The sequence below is a fragment of the Bufo gargarizans genome, chromosome 4 (assembly GCF_014858855.1).
Source record: "Bufo gargarizans isolate SCDJY-AF-19 chromosome 4, ASM1485885v1, whole genome shotgun sequence".
Classification (NCBI taxonomy): Eukaryota; Metazoa; Chordata; class Amphibia; order Anura; family Bufonidae; genus Bufo; species Bufo gargarizans.
Window position 1 is genome coordinate 70,103,973 of NC_058083.1, and position 20,765 is coordinate 70,124,737.

At 45.2% G+C, this 20,765-nt stretch overlaps 1 protein-coding gene across 2 annotated transcripts in view; it reads right to left on the minus strand.

Moving 5' to 3' along the window:
- LOC122933688 (isoamyl acetate-hydrolyzing esterase 1 homolog) overlaps nucleotides 1–20,263 on the minus strand; it is a 64,736-nt gene extending 44,473 nt beyond the window's left edge. Inside the window, exons 1-7 of one of the 2 annotated variants that reach the window (XM_044288644.1) lie at nucleotides 20,198–20,263; nucleotides 18,217–18,285; nucleotides 15,568–15,620; nucleotides 15,284–15,432; nucleotides 13,601–13,762; nucleotides 12,422–12,543; nucleotides 10,152–10,631 (exon numbers count right to left, since the gene is read on the minus strand). In XM_044288644.1, the coding sequence (XP_044144579.1) occupies nucleotides 10,440–10,631; nucleotides 12,422–12,543; nucleotides 13,601–13,762; nucleotides 15,284–15,432; nucleotides 15,568–15,620; nucleotides 18,217–18,264 (726 nt within the window). In that variant the 5' untranslated portion in view covers nucleotides 18,265–18,285; nucleotides 20,198–20,263 and the 3' untranslated portion in view covers nucleotides 10,152–10,439. Of the gene's footprint in view, nucleotides 1–10,151; nucleotides 10,632–12,421; nucleotides 12,544–13,600; nucleotides 13,763–15,283; nucleotides 15,433–15,567; nucleotides 15,621–18,216; nucleotides 18,286–20,197 lie in introns of those variants that run through there. The other variant, XM_044288645.1, reaches the window with a different exon arrangement.
- Nucleotides 20,264–20,765: the final 502 nt, after the last annotated feature.

The following is a 20,765-nucleotide window of genomic DNA, read 5'->3' on the forward strand; positions in this document are numbered from 1 at the left end:
GTGACAGTCCATTATAGAGGACAGCTTGAATGACTGCTCCTTAGGCCTTGTCGTGTGGCCCGCATACGGTGGGTCCGTAATACACGGGCACCGGCCTGTGTGCACTCCGCATCATGGATGTGGACCGATTTAATTTAAATGGGTCCGCAATCACGGAGATGCGGAACGGAAGCACGGATCGGAAGCATTACGGAGTGTTTCCGTGGTGTTTCTGTCCGTGCCTCTGCACCGCAAAAAAATAGAACTGGATCACGGACCCATTCAACGGACGTTGCCCATGCATTGGGGACCGCAAGTTGCGGTCCCCAATGCACTGAACGGGTGCACAACGTTCGTGTGCAAGAGGCCTTATTTGGAGTTTGCTTTGTGACAGAAATCTCCCTTAGGGCTTATGCATACGAACGTATTTTCTTTCCGCGTCCGTTCTGGGGCTTTTTGCGGACCGTATACGGAAGCATTCTTGCGGACCGCAAAATACATACGGTCGTGTGCATGAGTCCTAACTAAGCAATCTCTTCTAGGCGCAAAGGCATCAGACAGATACTCGGTAGGGAGTGAAATGGAAGATCTTGAGAAAATGGAGCAAGCAGCCGTAAGGGAGGATCTGAGGAGCTTCCTAAGGTGTACTCACCAGGACCTGGAGGATGGGTCATCGGAGTCCAAGGGGTTCCAGGGCTGCAATAGTGGTATACAGCCTGGCATTTCCACAAAGGCTTTGTTAGTGAGGGAGACGTACTGCACTATTTTGGTATTAGAGTGTGGGCCCAGTCCGAGTCGCATGCATGGGTCGCTGCCTGCCGGTGGTAGGAAACAGGACATGCAGAGGGGCTCTGACTGATTGCATCGGAATTTAGTGTGGCAAGAGGAGCACGCAAAATGAGTGACCAAGGAGATTGTTTAGGGGTTCACAGTTCTGGGGTCTGACGTGGCTAAGATTAAGGCCGATCCTTGCGGCCAGCGGGGCATACTAAAAGGAATGACAGAATGGAATGCCCATAGACTTTGACAGGGGAAGAGAATGTCCAGAGACTATAATGAAGCCAAACGGAATGCCCATAGCGTGTAATGGGAAGCAAAGCATCAGATAATTTGTAGGCAAATCTGCAAAAAATATATCAATTTATCCTTTACCACAGATCTTCCCCGTCTATAGTAACATCTTTTACAATTGAAATAACTTTGGATTTTTCCTGTTTTCTATGGAATGACAGGTGAATAGCACAATGGAATGCCCATAGAGTATAATGGGAAGAAAGATGGGTCTTGGAGTCGAGAACCATATGACACATCAAATAAATCTTTAGCAGGCATACTATCCGAACACAGTAGCATTGATCTAAATTGAGATTAGATTTGAAATAAGTAGTTGTGGATAGCTCACCACCTTTCTCCGTGTGGTAAAGGTGCTCTAGTCTGGGACTGATCACCCAATCAGTCAGAATAAGGTAAAAATAAGTAAATGGGCGACTGGCACTCACTATGTGGGTCACAACAACAGCATTTATTAACCATAAAATAGCAAGAATTATATAGCATAATATTAAAACATCACAATTTCCACAAAAATTGTCACATAAAATATCCCCCTAAAAAATATAAGATAAGCAATCCACTGATGTATAAGCCCTGTGTATCAGACAGGGGGTCTTCTGTATGTCATACAGCCTGTCCTATCATCTTAATACAGTCCCAATGTTCCGCTTGTATAGTTAGCAGGTCTGTAACAGTGTCCCTTTAAATAAAGGTAATGTACATCCTGATAGTCAATGCTATCGTAAGGGCTGTTTATTTGAATCTCAATGTCCACAATATATTGCGGTCCGGACCTTATGGGGTCAAGTACCTCTTTCACAATATCTCATTTGCATCTGGTGGTCAATGCTGTGGAGAGATGTCGCTTACCGGTGTGTCCAAATGTCCGGCACTCTCGTTCTCCAGCTTTCCACACTGTGCGGCTGCAGTTGCTTCCGGCGTCCTCGCTCTCTGGTATATGTCACGTGCTCTCCTAGAGATATCGCGGGACTTGGTAACTCTGTTCCGGTATTCAAGTGCGATTGTCCTCGCAGCAAGAAGAGAAAAAATGGAGCGCTCCAAATTAGAAAGATGGTTTAAATGATCTCGATCATATCCGGATTTTTATCGGAGCAGGGATATAACGCCAGACGCGTTTCGGGGACTTCACTCCCCTTCGTCAGTGGCTATATCCCTGCTGTAAAGTCACATCCTTTTATATCGCCACAGGTCCATTGCAAACTTCGGACTGGAGTATGTATTGCGCACATTGTTGCATTTTTCATGCGTTTTTTGTGCAACACATGCGTTTTTTCTATATTTTCATCATAGTATCATAATGAATGCAGGCAATAAAGGAAAAGTTGCTGCCGGGTTGCTTTCCATTAATAAATATAAACAATGTAAAAATTGTATCAAAACACCATACATATATATAAGACGGGAATGATAGTCACTTCTGAGGTCTATATCAGTAAAAGAGCCCAATTCATAGGACTAAAAACAGCGTAGTCATCGTTATAATCACACTATCCCCCTTTGAAACTCTATCTTTTCAGACTGTCCAGTATCATATGGGTAGAAATGGGGAAGTGGGCCATTTCTACCCATATGATACTGGACAGTCTAAAAAGATAGAGTTTCAAAGGGGGATAGTGTGATTATAACGATGACTACGCTGTTTTTAGTCCTATGAATTGGGCTCTTTTACTGATATAGACCTCAGAAGTGACTATCATTCCCGTCTTATATATATGTATGGTGTTTTGATACAATTTTTTAATTTTTTATATTTTTTTATATTTATTAATGGAAAGCAACCCGGCAGCAACTTTTCCTTTATTGCCTGCATTCATTATGATACTATGATGAAAATATAGAAAAAACGCATGCGTTGCATGAAAAACGCAACAATATCGCAATGTGCGCAATACATACTCCAGTCCGAAGTTTGCAATGGACCTGTGGCGATATAAAAGGATGTGACGTTACAGCAGGGATATAGCCACTGAGGAAGGGGAGTGAAGTCCACGAAACGCGTCTGACGTTATATCCCTGCTCCGATTAAAAATCCGGATATGATAGAGATCATTTAAACCATCTTTCAAATTTGGAGCGCTCCATTTTTTCTCTTTGTGTGTGCACTCTTGGTCCCCAAATAAAAGTCACACTGGATATGCTGCTGTGAAACTCTCTTCTTATCTATTAGCACACGGAGTGCTGTCCGCATCTTTTGCGGCCCCATTGAAGTGAATGGGTTTTTGCGGCTCGAATACGGACCACATAAATGGTCGTGTGCATGAGGCCTTACACAGATTTACCTGCAAATGAGCTCATAGTTTACTTCCTATTATAGTCTATGGGCATTCCATTGTGTCATTACTCTTCATTTCAGAGAAACCAATGATAATCCCACTTAATCTCAATTTTAAATAATCCCACTGAATTTGAAGAGTAAGCCTGCTAAAGATTTACTTGATATGTTGAATGGTTCAGACTCCAAATGAAATTTTGCCCCCCATTATAGTCTATCAGCATTCCATTATTGCATTCTCTAGAAAACAGTTATAATCCAAGGTAATTTTCATTTTACAATATGCTACTCTACCCAGGGAACACTTGCTGTAAAGGTTAATTTCCTACATAACACAGATTTACCTGCAAATAAACTAATATTTTACTTCCCATTATAATCTGTGGGCATTCCATTGTGTCATTCACCCTCGTCATTCTGCAGAGAACAGTGATAATGTCTCCTAAATAATTATTAGATATGTCAAATGGTTTTGTCTCTAATTCAAATATTACATTTCCATTATTCTCTATGGGCATTCCACTCGGGTCCATTATTCTCTATGGGCATTCCACTCGGGTCCATTATTCTCTATGGGCATTCCACTCGGGTCCATTATTCTCTATGGACATTCCACTCTGTCATTCCTTTTAGTATGCACCGCCAGCAAGGGCAGATCTTAGCCGGTCTGTGAAAGTGTCCCCTGGAAATGTAGAAGAGAATGAGCTCTTGAAGAAGCTAGAAGAGGCCAGCTGTAAGTCGATGTTGCACAGTAGGTGCTGAACCATGAGGAGCCAGAGTGGAGACGACAGCCAAGAGCAGAGAAAAGTATTTGCGCCATGAAAGGTGCAGATAGATCCAGAGCCCACACTGTAGCCAGAAGTCCTGCCCCCGGAAGTGCAGCCAATGGATGAACACAGCTTATTATAGTCATAGAAAAAGAATATTGTAATCTTCCAATGACTTCAATAGAAAATTGCATTATTAAAAATAGAGGTTAATTAGGAGAACAAAACTGAAATGAATGATTTACAGCACTGGGGTCCTGGGTTCACATCTGACCAGGAGCAACATCTGCATGGAGTTTGTATATTCTGGTAGGCTGGTTTTCTACAAACACCATAATGAGGTTAATTGGCTTTCTATTAAATTATTCCTCATGTGTGTCTGAGACAGAGGAAGCCAAAATCAGGTGTGGATCGTAGGAGGACAGAAAGGGGTTATCCGATATCTAAAATATCCCCAGGTCCTTGAATAGATTATACTCCAGATTCCTGGACAGCCGCTGCTGCATCTCCACCATGGCCTGCTGTTTGCTGCACCGGCTGTTTTGATCTGAGTGACAGGGAGATGCAGTGGCGGCCGTGCAGGGATCTGGAGCGACGCGGGTGTCGGGGACTAGGCAGGTATAATCCATACAAGGGGCCTGGGGGGGGTATTTTAGATATCGGATAAGATACAACCCTTAGGCCTCATGCTCATGACCATGGTTTTTGTTCGCATCCTATCAGCTTTTTTTGTGGATCAGATGCGAACCCGTTCACTTTAATGGGGCCACAAAAGATAAGGACAACACACCCATGTGCTGTCCGCATCCGTAAGTCTGTTCCGTTTTGTGGACAAAGAACAGACATATGGGAAGGAGTGCAAAAAAAAAAATATGGCAACATCTTGGCCAGTATCCATTTTTTGCAAAAAGGGCAACAGCCATGTGCATGAGCCCTTAGGCCCTTTCACACGGGCAAGAATTCCGCGCGGGTGCAAAGCGTGAGGTGAACGCATTGCACCCCCACTGAATCTGGACCCATTCACTTCAATGGGGCTGGGCAGATGAGCGGTGATTTTTAAGCATCACTTGTGCGTTGCGTGAAAATCGCAGCATGTTCTATATTCTGCGTTTTTCACGCAACGCAGGCCCTATAGAAATGAATGGGGCTGTGTGAAAATCGCATAGCATCCGCAAGCAAGTGCGGATGCGGTGCGATTTTCACACATGGTTGCTAGGAGATGATAGGGTGAGAAACCCTGGACCCCATTAAAGTCTATTCACTGTATTATTTTCCCTTATAACATGGTTATAAAGGAAAATAATAGCATGCTTAATACAGAATGCTTACTAAAATGTGCCTTGAGGGGTTAAAAAAAATAATAATAATAACTCACCTAATCCACTTGATCGCGCAGCCGGAATAGTCTTCTTCTTTCAGGACCTGCAAAAGGACCTTTGATGACGTAATCGGGGACATCAGTGCAGGTCTTTCTGAATGAAGATAGAAGAACCTTCCATCTTCATTCAGCAGGACCTGCGCTGACGTCACCGCACTCACCACGTGGTGAGCACAATTACGTCATCAAAGGTCCTTTTACAGGTCCTGAAAGAAGAAGATGCCGGCTGCGCGATCAAGTGGATGAGGTGAGTTAATTTTTTTTATTTTTTAACCCTCAATTGACATTATACTTAGTTTTCTGAATAAAAGAATGCTATTATAACCATGTTATAATGGAAAATAATAAAATCTACAGAACACCAAACCCGAACTTCAGTGAAGAAGTCCTGGTTCGGGTCTGGGTACCACAGTCAGTTTTTTCTCATGTGCATGCAAAACGCATTGCACTCGTGCGGAAACAACTGAACAACGGAACGCAATCGCAGTCATAACTGTCTGAAATTGCGTGCCTACTCGCACGATTTTCCCTGAACGCACCTGCATCGCATCCGGCCCTCACCTGCGACGCCCGTGTGAAGGGGGCCGTAGAGTTCAAATCCTGTTGGTGAAATGGCTGATGTGCATGATAATCTGTACAGCAGTGGGAAATGATGGCATGTATGCGCACTGCTCATGGTCTGCAGGGTTTTACTAACCCGTGAACAGTTTTTTCCTACAAAATCTAGATTTCCAATATTTCTTCATGTTATAAAAGTACATTTCAAATTTTATGATTGTTAAAGGTCCATTATTTTTTTTTTTACAAAACTAAAAATTTAAAACTAATTTTTCCTTTAATTTATCCCCACAATTTAAAGGAACACTCTAGGAAAAATGTACACACTAGAACAGGTTCTTTCTTCGGTCTCTGGGCCATGCACGGCCCTCTCATAAGACAGTAGTGTGTGGTATCACAGGTCAGCCCTATTAAAGGGTTTGTCCAGGCTTTTTGTATTGATGACCTATTCTCAGGGTAGGTCATCAATAGGAGATCAGCGGGGGTCCGACACCCAGTACCCCGCCAATCAGCTGTATGAGGAGACATTGCACGCACATTGCCATCTCCCTTCTCTCTTCCTGTCAGCTGCTGCTGTCCCATATAGCACTGAGTCAAAACCACAGCTCACGATGCCTGGATGTGTTGTGCGGGAAGGGGCTGTCCCCATACACCAGCTAAAGAGATAATCCCAGCAACAATTTCTTCTGAAGAGTATACTTTTATTTCATCCAAAAATTATAAGATAGCAGGACGCGTTTCGGCATTGAGAAAGGCTGGACGAGCCGAAACGCCTCCTGCTATCTTATAATTTCTGGATGAAATAAAAGTATACTCTTCTATACAGAAGAAATTGTTGCTGGGATTATCTCTTTAGCTGCTGTCCCATAGACACACAGCAGAGAGCAGGAAGAGCACGTGCGCACAGTCTCCTCATACAGCTGATCGTCGGGGGTGCTGGGTGTTGGACACCTGCCGATCTGATATTGATGACCTACTCTAAGGATAGGTCATCAATACAAAAAGCCCAGAAAACCCTTTTAAAGTAATAGGGCTGAAGTGAAATATCAGACACACCACGCTGACAGGAGTAGCATGGTTTCTGAATCTCATAGAACTCCTGTAAAGGGGTTCAGTCATTACAGAGGACCTGTCCTACCTCCTGACTTGTCTGATTAGTTGTTACATGGAGAATGCAAGTAGCTACTAAAACAAACGTCTATTCACATAATGATGTTGTCACATTTCTCTATTATTCCTACTACAAGTTTATGAATGAATTGCCATCGGTCCAGCTGGGTGTTACACTGTGATAACACTGGCAGCACTGATTGGATAGTGTTAGACTGTACAGGGACACCCCCAACTGGTAACACCCAGAAAGACCTTTATTGCAGACTGCCAGTAATTCATTTGTACACTTCTAGTTGGGATAACAGAGGAACAGCACAACACAGCGTTATATAAACAGATGATCCAGAATTGTTATTACACAGGGAATTAACAGACACGTCAGGAGAGCTGACAGGTACATCAGAAAATAAAACAGATTATAAAATAAGGGTATGAGTCAATAACTGGCAGAAAACAATTATAGATCACACATTCCCTTTAATGTCCTTTCATTTATAGATAGAAATTATACAGATCTTTCAGGCATTAAGATGTTAGAGTTATTATTTTCTCAGCCTTTCACAGTAAGAATTGCCCCGTGCACCTTTACATTATAATGTGCTTACATACGGGGGGCAACATAACCTGAGAAAGTTAAAAGCGTAAACTACGGAGGGGTCCAACCAAAGTGTGAATTTGCTGTTCGGAGCACCCCCATCAAAGAGTAACCTCTTACGTCTCACTCTGACCAGATCAGGTCATTTACAGTGACATGCAAAGTTTGGGCACCCCTTGTCAAAATTACTGTAACTATGAACAGTTAAGAAAGTCAAAGATAAAATGATCTCCAAAAGGCATAAATATGAAACACACTTTTTGACATTTTAAGCAATATCAGTGTGTTATGTTGGTTTTGTACAATTTTAGAGTGAACAAAAGGAAAGGAGTGCCTTGCAAAAGTATGGGAACCCAAGGAGATTTGAGCGCTCAGATAACTTTGACTGAGGTCTCAGCTCACAATCATCGTTAGGAAAGGTCAGATGATGCACATTTCAAAGCTTTATAAATACCCAGACTCCTCTAAACTTGTCCCAAAAAACGGCAGCCATGGGTTTTAAGCAGCTGCCTGGAATTCTAAAAATGCAGTAGAAAGCATTTAGAAAGCAGTAGAAAGCTATAAAGACCAGTACAGTGGAAGTCAAGAGAAGATCTGAAAGACCAAGAAAAAATGTCATAGACAGTGGCTTGTAGGATTGCTAGAAAGGCAAATCAGAGCACCCACTTGACTGCAAAAGACCTTCAGGAAGAGTTAGCAGACTCTGGAGTTGTGGTACATTGTTCTACTGTTCAGCGACACCTGCACAAATATGGCCTTCATGGAAAAGTCATCAGAAGAAGACCTTTCCTGCCTGTTCACCACAAAATTCAGTGTCAGACGTTTCATCTAAACATGTCTAATGCATTTTGGAAACAAGTCCTGTGGACCGAGAAGGTTAAAACAGAATTTTTTGGCCACAATGAGCAAAGGTGTGTTTGGAATAAAAAGGACACAGAATTTCATGAAAAGAACACCTCTCCAACATTAAGCATGGGGGTGGATCAATCATGCTTTGGGGTTGTATTGAAGCCAATGGCTCGAGGAACATTTCACAGGAGGAATGGATTCAATGAAATTCCAGCAAATTCTGAAAGCAAACATAACACCAACTGTAAAAGAGCCTTAGATGAAAAGAGGATGGCTTCTACAAATGGATAATGATCCTAAACACACCTCAAAATTCACAATAGATTTACATCACAAGGCGCAAGCTGAAGGTTTTACCATGACCCTCACAGTCCCCGGATCTGAACATCACTGGAAAATCTGTGGATAGACCTCAAAAGAGCAGTGCATGCAAAACGGCCCAGGAATCTTACAGAACTGAAAGACGTTTGCAAGAAAGAGTGGATGAAAATCCCTTAAAGGGATTCTGTCACCTCCCCTAAGGCAAAAAACGATTTAAAACCAGCCATGCAGCACAGCTTACCTGGATTAGGCTGTGCTGTTCAATCTTGAAATCCGTCCAGCAGTTAGTTCAAAAAACGAGTTTGATCAATGAGGAAATGCGTCCTGAAGGTGCCCAGAGGGGCGTTTTTTTCTTCTGAGAGAGCCCAGTCCCGCCCCTCTTTCAGTGCCCAGCCCGCCTTCCTTGTATTTTCTAACTGCCGCCCCCAGCCTGCCACAGCCTCTCCTGCCTCTCCTCCCCCTCCCTCACGCCGAACGAAGTCTCGCACAGGCGCAGTACCCACTGAGGGCTGCGCCTGTGCGATCATCAGGAGACTGAGGGCGGCAGCTTCATCTTCGTCACTGGGCATGCGCCGAGCCCAGTGACGTCCGATGCTCGCTCTTCCCTGCTGACTGAGGGAAGAGCGAGCATCGGACGTCACTGGGCTCGGCGCATGCCCAGTGACGAAGATGAAGCTGCCGCCCTCAGTCTCCTGATGATCGCACAGGCGCAGCCCTCAGTGGGTACTGCGCCTGTGCGAGACTTCGTTCGGCAAGAGGGAGGGGGAGGAGAGGAAGGGGAGGCTGTGGCAGGCTGGGGGCGGCGGTTAGGAAGTAAAAGGAAGGCGGGCTGGGCACTGAAAAAGGGGCGGGACTGGGCTCTCTCAGAAGAAAAAAACGCCCCTCTGGGCACCTTCAGGACGCATTTCCTCATTGATCAAACTCGTTTTTTGAACTAACTGCTGGACGGATTTCAAGATTGAACAGCACAGCCTAATCCAGGTAAGCTGTGCTGCATGGCTGGTTTTAAATCGTTTTTTGCCTTAGGGGAGGTGACAGAATCCCCTTAAACAAGAATTGAAAGACTCCAGTCTGGCTACAAAAAGCATTTGTAAGTTGTGCTACTTGCCAAAGGGGGTGCTACTAGGTACTAACCATGCAGGGTGCCCAAACTTTTGCTTCGGGACCTTTTCCGTTTTTGTTATTTTGAAAATGTAAATGATAAAAATAAAAAAATATTGTTTTTGCTTAAAATACAAAGGGAATGTGTCATCTTTAATTTGATGCCTTTTGGAGATCACTTCATCTCCAACTTGCTTAACTGTTCACAGTAACAGTAATTTGAACCAGGGGTGCCCAAACTTTTGCATACCACTGTATATTAGAGAAGTCTAGTGTATGTAACAGGCTACATGGATAATTCTGATGCTATAACGTCGTCCATGTAGACTGTATGTTCTTTAACCATGGAGGGTGATACTGTCCCCAAATGCAGCATTGGACACCCCTATATCCCTAGTTCTAAGGTAGAACCTGGTTTGGTGAAGCGGATCACTAGTCTTTCTTTTTGGTGATGTTTTGGAAAAGAGAGGATTCTAGGTTATTATTGTCCACATCATTCCAATAAGGTAAGATAAAAGGCAGGGCCCCCAACTTCTTCTCCAAGAGAGGCCACAGCTTGGACTCCAGGAATTGGTTGCCTTCCTCTGATAAATGGAGCCCATCTGACAAATACACTGCGTAGTCCTGCAATGAACACAAGAACCGGTTACAAGTCGTGATGGGTTCTATATCAGATTATACGAGGATCACACTGTGGATTATTCCTGAAATAAAAGCCACCACATCCTCCATACAAACCACCTCCCATACCAAGTGACAGTAAACCACATATTCTGTGTTTTCTATGTTTAAAGAGGTTGTCCAGGATTTAAAATATATATATCTGTCTGATTACATCCAAAAACCAGCACCCCCTTGTCCACAGGTTATGTACGGTACTGCAGCTTTGTCTCATTGAGTACAGTGGAGATGAGCTGCAATAACAGACACAACCCATGGACGGAGGTGAAGCTGTTTTTGGATTTCCATTCAGGGCTGACTTACATGACCCTGCTTGGTCCAGGATACATGGCTGTGTGTCAGCTGCAGCCCCCAGACCAATCGCGGCTCCTCTGACCCAATACAGTCAGTTCCTATGCGATTGCGGGTCTATTGTACACATCATCATGTGAGTACAGCACAATAGACCCACGATCAGATTGGACCAGGACAGGGTCTCTGTAGTTGGTCCAGCAGATGCGGCTGATACATGGACCATGTTTTCTGGACCGAGCATGGTCGTGTGAATCAGCCCTTAGTGAATATTCATGGTGAGTTCAGCATATACTGATTACATTGAGCCTTAACATGGACATAAATCCTACTTTCCAGGGATGAATTCACATGTGGGAGACTTGTTGCAGAAAATCCCTGCACTTGTCAGATTGAACTTTATTGTCATAGATCAGCTGTATTTTATACTTGCTCAGAGTCAGGTTTGCAGAGTTCAGTGCACATGCTGCTGAAGCCACCAATCCAGATGTACAGAACTGATTTTCAGTTGCAGACATTTCTGCAATAAATCTGCCTCATGCAAATGTGCCCTATTTAGGTGCAGTACCCTCTACAGCCAGCAGGTGACCTGTTTTACTGGGATTATAATAAACGAGATAACGGTTAGCCATATACTACTTCGGCACACAGCTCTCTCTTCCTATTCCCCCATACACATGCATGCTTGGCTGAGCATGCATGTGCTGTAAATAGTAGAGGGAAGAAAGACACTGCCAGACACCTCTAGTGGATTGCTTATCTCCTCAAGGACTGAAGGGTCTGGCATATCAAAGGGGTTTTCTAGGATTTTTATACTAATTGATAGGGATCCGACACCTGGGACCACCGCTGATCAGCTGTTTGAGAAGGCACCAGCGCTCGCTGTAGCTCCATGGCCTTCTCTCGGCTCACCAAGCACAGTGCTGTCCATTATACAGTGGCTGTGCTTGGTATTGCACTCAGCCCCATTCACTTCTAAGAGACTGAGCTGCTCCTAAGCCACGTGACCGATGAACATGACGTCACATGGCCTAGGCTATGCTGTGGCACTACTGCGAGCACAGGAGCCTTCTCAAACAGCTCATCAGTGTGGTCCAGGGTGTCAGAGCTCCAGCGATCATATACTAATGACCTATTCAGAGGATAGGTCATCAGTGTAAAGGTCTTGGATAACCCATTTAATATCCTACATGTCCAACCCTTCTCTCCTCTGATATCAGATGTCCGATTCTGCTGAAATAGGTATGTAAGGGTTAAGCCGAGATAATCTAATGAGTATGACCAATGTAACGCTGATAGAATTGTTTTTATGGTCTGTCTAATATTAAAGGTGCAGTATAAGCTTTAGCCAGCAGGGGGGGGGGGGGGGTAGTTACTATATGTACACAGATGACAAAGCCCTGATTCCTAACTGTCATTAATGAGGCCACAATTCCTCTTACCGAGCCACCTTCCTGCATCAGCGTCCACAAATCCACAACATCCGCTCCATACTTAGCGCCAACCTGGGCACAGGCCCTGGCATACGCCTCGGTCACAGCGTTCAGACGGTTTAGTTTGTATCCTGTATAATGAGAGAACGGACAAAGATATCAGTGCAGGCAAAATATAAAGGTTCTGGAATTCTCGTCACATCTGTAATCAAGAGCAGCAGGACGCCACATCGCTGCTGTAAACGGGGTTGCAGACAGGGCTGTGTTTGTTGTGTGTGTGCATGTAGTAGGGCTGTGCATGTAGTAGGGCTGTGCGTGTGCATGTAGTAGGGCTGTGTTTGTTGTGTGATTTAGCAGTCCTGTGTGTGTGCATGTAGCAGGGCTGTGCGTGTGCATGTAGCAGGGCTGTGTTTGTTGTGTGCATGTAGCAGGGCTGTGATTGTTGTGTGCATGTAGCAGGGCTGTGTTTGTTGTGTGCATGTAGCAGGGCTGTGTTTGTTGTGTGCATGTAGCAGGGCTGTGTTTGTTGTGTGCATGTAGCAGGGCTGTGTTTGTTGTGTAGATGTAGTGGGGCTGTGTTTCTTGTGTAGATGTAGTAGGGCTGTGTGTGTGCATGTAGTAGGGCTGTGTTTGTTGTGTGCATGTAGTAAGGCTGTGTTTCTTGTGTAGATGTAGTGGGGCTGTGTTTCTTGTGTAGATGTAGCAGGGCTGTGTTTGTTGTGTGCATGTAGCAGGGCTGTGTGTGTGCATGTAGCAAAGAAATAGTTTTTTTTTTTACTTTCTGTTGTCTAATCCTGGTGTGCACCTTATAGTTGGGTGCATTTTATATTCTGTAAAATACAGCAGATTATTCTAATCACTTGCTAGTAGTATAGGGCCAGTTTATGAGAGCAGAAACAAGCTTCACCATGAGGTTACACCGACTGAACCGAAGATCCAAGTATCCCGAGCCCGATGCTGCCAGGGCTACACGTCTGCAATGCACATTTAATTATTTCCTTTGGGGAAAGAAACTGCAGGGAACCTCGTGACTATACGAAAAATCTGGAACCTCTGCAATATATGTAAGGCCGTCTGCACCTTCTTCCCCCAGTCAGATATGACTATTCATCTTAGTCACAGCTTGTGTTCCTCCACATCTCAGGACAATTTCTGCCGCACCCAGCAGTGTGATCCTGATGCCGTTACCTTTCATGAAGCAATGTTTTTCCCAAGACGGTTCGTGAATCGGCGGCGGTGCGATCAGAACGATTTTCTCCTCCTTGATATTGACGCTCTTCAAATACTGGACCATGCTTCTCAGATTCTCTGCGTATTCTTCCAGCGGGACGTGCTGCTGAGGGTTTTCCTCTATGTGAAAGGAGGTGAAATGAAAAGTAATTGTGTGTAATTCCCAGCGTGGGGATGTGGCCAGCAGGGGGCGCCCTCATTACTTGCAGGCAGAGTCTGGAAGGGTGAATAATACAGAGTTTCCAGGAGGAAGCCCTCGTGCAGGGCTTATTCTACAGCAGCGTAAAAACACAGCGCTGTACAATAACGTCCGACACAAAAAGGTCGGGGGAATGGTGGGCAATCCATTCTAGGTAAAGCAGCAGAGGCTTCTGGCTCACCCACTGTCACCCAATAAACCTTTATATCTTCTGGTGGGAGAGGCTTCAGGACTTTATTTGACCAGTGGGCCTATGCCTAGTAGGCCACCTGAGTCCGCAGCAGGCCACCGGCCAGGTACAAAACGATCTGATACTCTCAGCATTAATCAATGCAAGGAGCATCAGGTACGAGGTGTTCTTCTGAATTCAACTGAATCGCCGCCCTCAGGACAGTGATGCAGTTGAATACTGTGGCCGGGGTGGCAGTATTTTGTGCTGCACTGTGGTATTTGGTTCTGCTGGGGCAGTATTTGGTGTTGCACTATGGTATTGTTGGCCCTGCTTACGTGTGCTGCTCGGACCCCTCGTCAATCGGTACCCACTTACAACATGGGGCCACTTTTAGTTTTTTGCCGCCATGCCCTGACCCAGCAGTTTACAATGTAAATTTTAAAGGGTCACAAGCAAGATATCTGGATGGTTCCTCAGTTTGGATCACAACCAACCCCTCCGGGCTTCAGGTGACAGCACATTGTAACAAAGCGGATGGGGGTCCACTGAACAGATTTGTCTTTGGACTGACTACTCCTAAGAGCGTTATCTAAGTAGCCCCCCTGGTCTTCACACTTTAACCCCTACACAGGAATCTGGACTTTCCGTACAGTACACTGCTGACCCATGGAGGTCAAGAGCAGGGGCGTAGCCACCATGGAAGCAGGGAAGTGGCTGCTACAAGGCCAGAACTAAGGAACGGGCCCAGGAGGAGGACAAATGGATTTATTTTCTGGACGCAGGGAGCGCTGAGTATAGTGCTCTTGGCATTACTCCCCACTCCCTGGTCTTCTTCTCTGGACGCCTGCGCTTCTCTAAGCCCTTGCAGCACACAGCTTCAGGACAGGACGTAGCATGTGTAGGAGCACAGTATGACCTGCTGCTGGGCGACGTCAGGTCACAGGAGGAGTAGAGAGGTCATTTGTTTTGTTTGGTTTGAGGTCTGCATTAAGGGGACTGGGGGGTGGGTTGGGGATGGCATTTAAAAATCTGCTGTAGGACCCAGTCAGTTCTAGTTACGCAACTGGTCAAGAGACACCGGTTCGAGCGGTAAAGTGCACATCTCCCTGCAGCACCCGCGCCCAGTCCTCTAGTACATATTCAACTCAATAACAGAGGTCGGTGCGGTGCGGAGTTCTCCCTTTTTGTGACGTCCATACATCCTAATAGAGCACAGTGTGCTGTGATAGCAGAGCCCTTATAAATATGATTTAGCACAAAGTACGTTTACCTCTTATAGAACTGTCATTAGCGCCAAAGAAAATGGTAACGGCAGCAATGTCTGCAGCATGGGCACTGTCAGGGATGAGTTTTGGTAGGATCTGTTTAGCCCATCTGGTGTTGTAACCTGACAGGCCACGGTTCAGGACGTCACATTTTCTGCAACAAAAAACAAACAAAAAAACACACATTATACATGGTGAATATGGTGCACGCTGCACTGGGGCGGACCGGTAATCCGGTAATAATAACAACCTTTCCCTTTCTGTCCTGTGGAAACTGGGCTGTACTCACCGCACAAGCTTATTAGCCAGCGTAGCCCCCCAACCATTTGTTTCAAAGGCAAACTAAAAGACAAAAAATTAATATTTATTAACCCTGGTTTGTTAAAATTCCAGATTCCAGTTCTGGGGGGAAAAACTAGTTCTGGGTCATTTACTAAAGGCTGATGTTTCCAATACCACTCAGAGTAAAAAGTCCACCGAAGTAAGATGCAGTACATTTATTAAAAGGGTTTAAAGGCCATCTTTATCTTATCGGTGGGGGTCTGGCTCCTGACACCCCCACAATCAGCTATTTAAAGAGACTACAGTGCTCTAGGTAGTGCTGCGTCCTCCTCAACCAGAGACACCACATTCATCAGTCACGTGGCCTCCGCGCAGCTCAGTCCCATAGAAGTGAATGGGGCTGAGCTGCATTACCAAGCACAGCCACTATACAATGTACGGCGCTGTACTCATCAGAGCACCACTGTCTCTTCAAACAGCTAAACAGCTGATCGGCGGGGGTGTCAGGAGTCAGACCACCAGCTGATCGGGTGTCAGAGCCCCACAGTCTGATATCGATGACCTGTCATGAGAACAGGCAGTCAATACCAAATTCCTAGAAAACCCCTTTAAGAGGTGGAGTCCTCTTGATAGATTTGTCACATGTTCTGATTCCAGCTGGGAGCGTAGATTGAAATGATTGTAAATGTGTCCGGCTGTGCTGGACCAGTAAGAAACATAAAAAGCCACAAAATACGAACTGGGCACAAATCTGCAACTGTAATATGCCACAAAAATGGCGTACAAGTTTTTGTAACTGACCCCCAATATGTTCTATAAAGCTGGGACTAGCCAGTGATTTGATGGAAGTGGGTGTGCAGCTATCTTACAGATGACTTAAAGGGGTTATCCCATGATTAATGCACAAAATGAAAATCAGACATCATATTGGACATGACAATCTCTTTCTAACAAAGCTAGAACCAGCCCTGCACCTCACGTGGATCCAGAGATCTCCCCATTCATTGCTCTGCAGGATTATCTTCAGGCTGGCAGATGAGAGGGTGTGTCCTTCCTGCTGCAGTTCTCTCCCTATCACAGCTCAGGGTGTGTCCTTCCTGCGGCAGCTCTCTCCCTATCACATCTCAGAGGCATGTCCTTTCTGCTACAGCTCTTTCCCTTTAACTGCCACAGCTTCTAACAGAAGATATGGTTGGTGGCAGATGAAGATTTTAACTGAGCATGTGCGACCACCTCAGGTGGACAAGAAATAAGGAAAAGAACAAACAGCAGGTGGCACTATACATATAGATTTCATTAGCTCAGTGGCTATACTAAATTTTTAATTACATGCAATTACAAAAGTATTCAGATCCAGGTACTGGTTTTAAAAAAAGTTGAATATTTTTGGGGGCACAACCCCTTTAAATGTATTAAAATCGCCTGAAGGTCCCAGCTTAAAAGGGAAACTCTATTTCTGTGCAAAATATTGAAAACATGACACAGATGGCTCCGGATGTGTCCCGGGTGCATTGCGGCAAACCCGCACGAATAGGTACACAATTGCAGTCAGTTTTGACTGCGATTGCGTTCCGTTGTTCAGTTTTTATCGCGCGGGTGCAATGTGTTTTGCACGCTCGTGATAAAAAACTGAATGTGGTACCCAGACCCGAACTTCTTCACAGAAGTTCAGATTTGGGTTCAAGGTTGTGTAGATGTTATTATTTTCCCCTATAACATGGTTATAAGGAAAAATAATAGCATTCTGAATACAGAATGCATAGTACAATAGGGCTGTTCATTGTCCGTCAAAGTTTTGTTCTCCTTTTATCACTATATGTTTGTTGGAAGCACCTTTCAATATGCTTACAAGTATGTCATTTCATTCTTTCTGGGCATTTTTGTTTATAAGGCCAGGAGCACGTTTTCATCAATATCTCCCGACAAGGTTTCTGCTTAGACAAATCAGATCCTTTTTCAACGGGGTTCTTCACCTCATACTACAGTTGCCAGCAGGCTTTATTAAGATGACTGTAAAATGATGACCTCTTATTGTAGTGCATTATCTTCGAAGTACTCAATGTATTCTATCTACTTTGTTGATGCACGGTTTGTTATCCGTATATATTTAAATAATTAATAAAAAATAAAAAAAGTAGAGCTTGCTGCGTTTTTCACGCAACGCACAAGTGATGCGTGAAAATCACCGCTCATGTGCACAGCCCCATAGAAATGAATGGGTCCGGATTCAGTGCGGGTGCAATGCGTTCACCTCACGCATTGCACCCGTGCGGAAATCTCGCCCGTCTGAAAGAGGCCTAAGGATAAATACTTTTATATAAAACCAATCCCTCCAGGTCGAGAGTCTAAATTCCAAAGTCAACCTCTTGTTGGCGCCCATTTAAATGAATGGCGGCTATGTCCATACTGAAAGGGGATATCTTGTCTGTTGAGGCAGGAATTTAATAGATATCCATTGCCAGAGAGCAGTGCATTGTGGGATGCCAGAGCTCAGATAATCTGCGGTGATGTCTCTATAGGGACATGGCAGGGCGGTAATGATTATAAATGACCCTCTCCGGATAGAACGCCATTTATACGCTGAAGCGACGTCTCAGCACTTTTCATCACCTCAGGGTGAAGACTACGGATGCAAGCGAGCGGAAAATCTCCTTACCTGAGTGATCGAATCTCCAAAGAGGAGGACACGGGGATAAGAAATCATCTTGAGATTCGCTGTGGAAATCTACAAGACACAGAAGATGGGGATTAATAACGGCACAGCAGCCGTGGTACTACGTATTCCTATGTGAAGTACCGCGGCGGCCATGTCACAGGATAAACCATGTGAGGACTATAGGACCACTGCACACGTGGTGTATCTGTGTGCAGAGAAAGCGCCTCAAAACCGCACAGAAATCCACACTATTAGGGCTCACGCACACAACCAAAAAAAAGGAATGGACACGGACAAAAAAAAGACGTTTGTGTGCATGAGCCCTCAAATGCAATTTTTAGCGTGGATTTTCTATTTTAACAACCCCACTGACGTATGGGGAAAACCGCGACATATAACGTGCAGAATCACACACATAATTGACATTTTAAAATCTACATGGCATTTCTAATTCCGTGCAGAAAATACGTGTAAAGTGACCTGCGACCTATCAAATCTCATTCACTTCGCTGGTACTGTATTGGCGTTTTTTCTGCATGAGCGTCCGCACGTAGCCTGCATTCGGGCATTAAAATGCGCCAGTATTGAGGAGCTATAAATGGCAGGCATACAGCCACAGGGCTCGAGAGAATTACACATCTGTGTGAGTGTAGAAGGGACACAACACTGAACCTTAAAGGGGTTCTCCGGTATTTTCATATTGAGAGCCTATCCTCCGGATATCAGAGACTGGCAGGGGTCCGACCCTCCCCCCCAGCCGATCAGCGGTTAACGCTCCCGGAGATATGCAGCCTCCTCGCAGCTCACCAAGCACAGCACTGTTCACTGTATAGTGGCTGTACTTGGTATCGCTAGGATATGCCCCCATTGTCTGTCCGGCTACCACCAAGCGTTCTCCCCATAGAAGTGAAAGGGAGCACACCGCGCATGACCGGCCACCGCTCCCATTCACTTCCATGGGCCCGACAGAAATAGCAGAGCCAGTGCTCGGCTATTTTCGGTGGCCCCATAGAAAATAAATGGAGGGCAGCTGCGCATGCACAGTGTGTCCTCCACCACTTTCGGGGCTCCGTTCTCGATATAGGTGCAGGTCCCAGCAGCGGGAACTGCACCTATAGGACAATGGGGGCATATCCTAGCGACCCCCAGACACTGATGACCTATACTAAGGATATTATTAAAATCTCAGAGAACCCCATTAAAGTCAACGTATTCAAGTTCTACACAAGTTTTTTTAGTGTAGAAAAGGCACACAGTTTGTCTCAAGTCCGGTTTCGCAACTTTTTTGTTAAAACAGAAATGGGCAAGGCTTGTGCAGGAAGCGGCGGGAGCATCGCGGTCAGACCCATTTACCGACATGGCGCACATTACACCATAAATCTGCTCCCGCGTGGAGAGCGGAAGGGGAGACAGGGGGCGTGCCCGTTTTAATAATCTGCCCAGATGTTCCGCCCATGAGGTTCTTACTAAAACCAGTGTGTGAAGGCCGTCTTTAGCTTGATGGTTGCTAGGAGACTCTGGACGGACAGTTTTTTTTTTTTTTGACAGTTGTAGAAAATGGAAACAAAATGGACAAACGGAACGCAGTCCGAGATTATCCTGATTCCAAATCGGGTGAGTTTTACAGGTCTAGCCTGAACGAGTCCTTACAGTGCAAAGACACTACCATGAGCGATCTCACAAGTTGTTGTGAAAGTACAACTCCTATCATTCTGTGGCTCTCCAGGCCTGCTAGGAGTTGTAGTTTCACAACAGCATATATAACATATATAAGTGCACGTGATTAGTCTGTGTCACAGCAGGGGGCAGTAGTGAGCTTAGTGATCCCCTTCAGCACAGTATGGGAGGATCTTCCTGGTCTCCCTATAGAGAAGTGACCCCGGGGCCCTCCGCACATCCTGCGGACGATCCCGGCAGCCGCTGCTCAGTGACACGGACTCTAGATCCATAAACAGCAATGAGAACACTCACAGAACCCTACCCAAGTGTCGGAGCCGGCTCCGGGAGAGGAGGAGCGTGACGCGTCACATGACCAGATCTGCACACAAGCCACGCCTCCTCCCAGACACAATGCCGCAGCTTCCTCCTCCTTGAATGACCAGAACAGCGACATCTAGGGACATGTTACTATAATTACTCCTGGTGTAACAGGTTTGGTAAAATGGCGCCAACTTTCTTTGCTCTTTATAATGGTCAGTATATGATAAATGGTTCTCAAATTCCACAGGGAGGACACAGAAATGAGTCCAGGTTCCGTCTGTACAAGGGGTTATTGACAGCAGCGTGTAAATGCAGCCGTCTGTGGTCGCCACACATGGAGGCACCAAGGCCGCGGATCAGTATCAGCAAATAAAGCTCATGTGTGTCATGGAAAGCTGTGCTGCTGTGGTCTCATATACTTTGTGTATCAGTTGTTCATGATTTCTGCTTGCCGACATTGAATGGAAACCTTCATTGTTTACTTGCAGTGGATAAAACGGTGTCCTGGTCATGTAATAAGTAAACAAAACAACGTATGGCAGCACAACGTTACACATACAAACAATTAA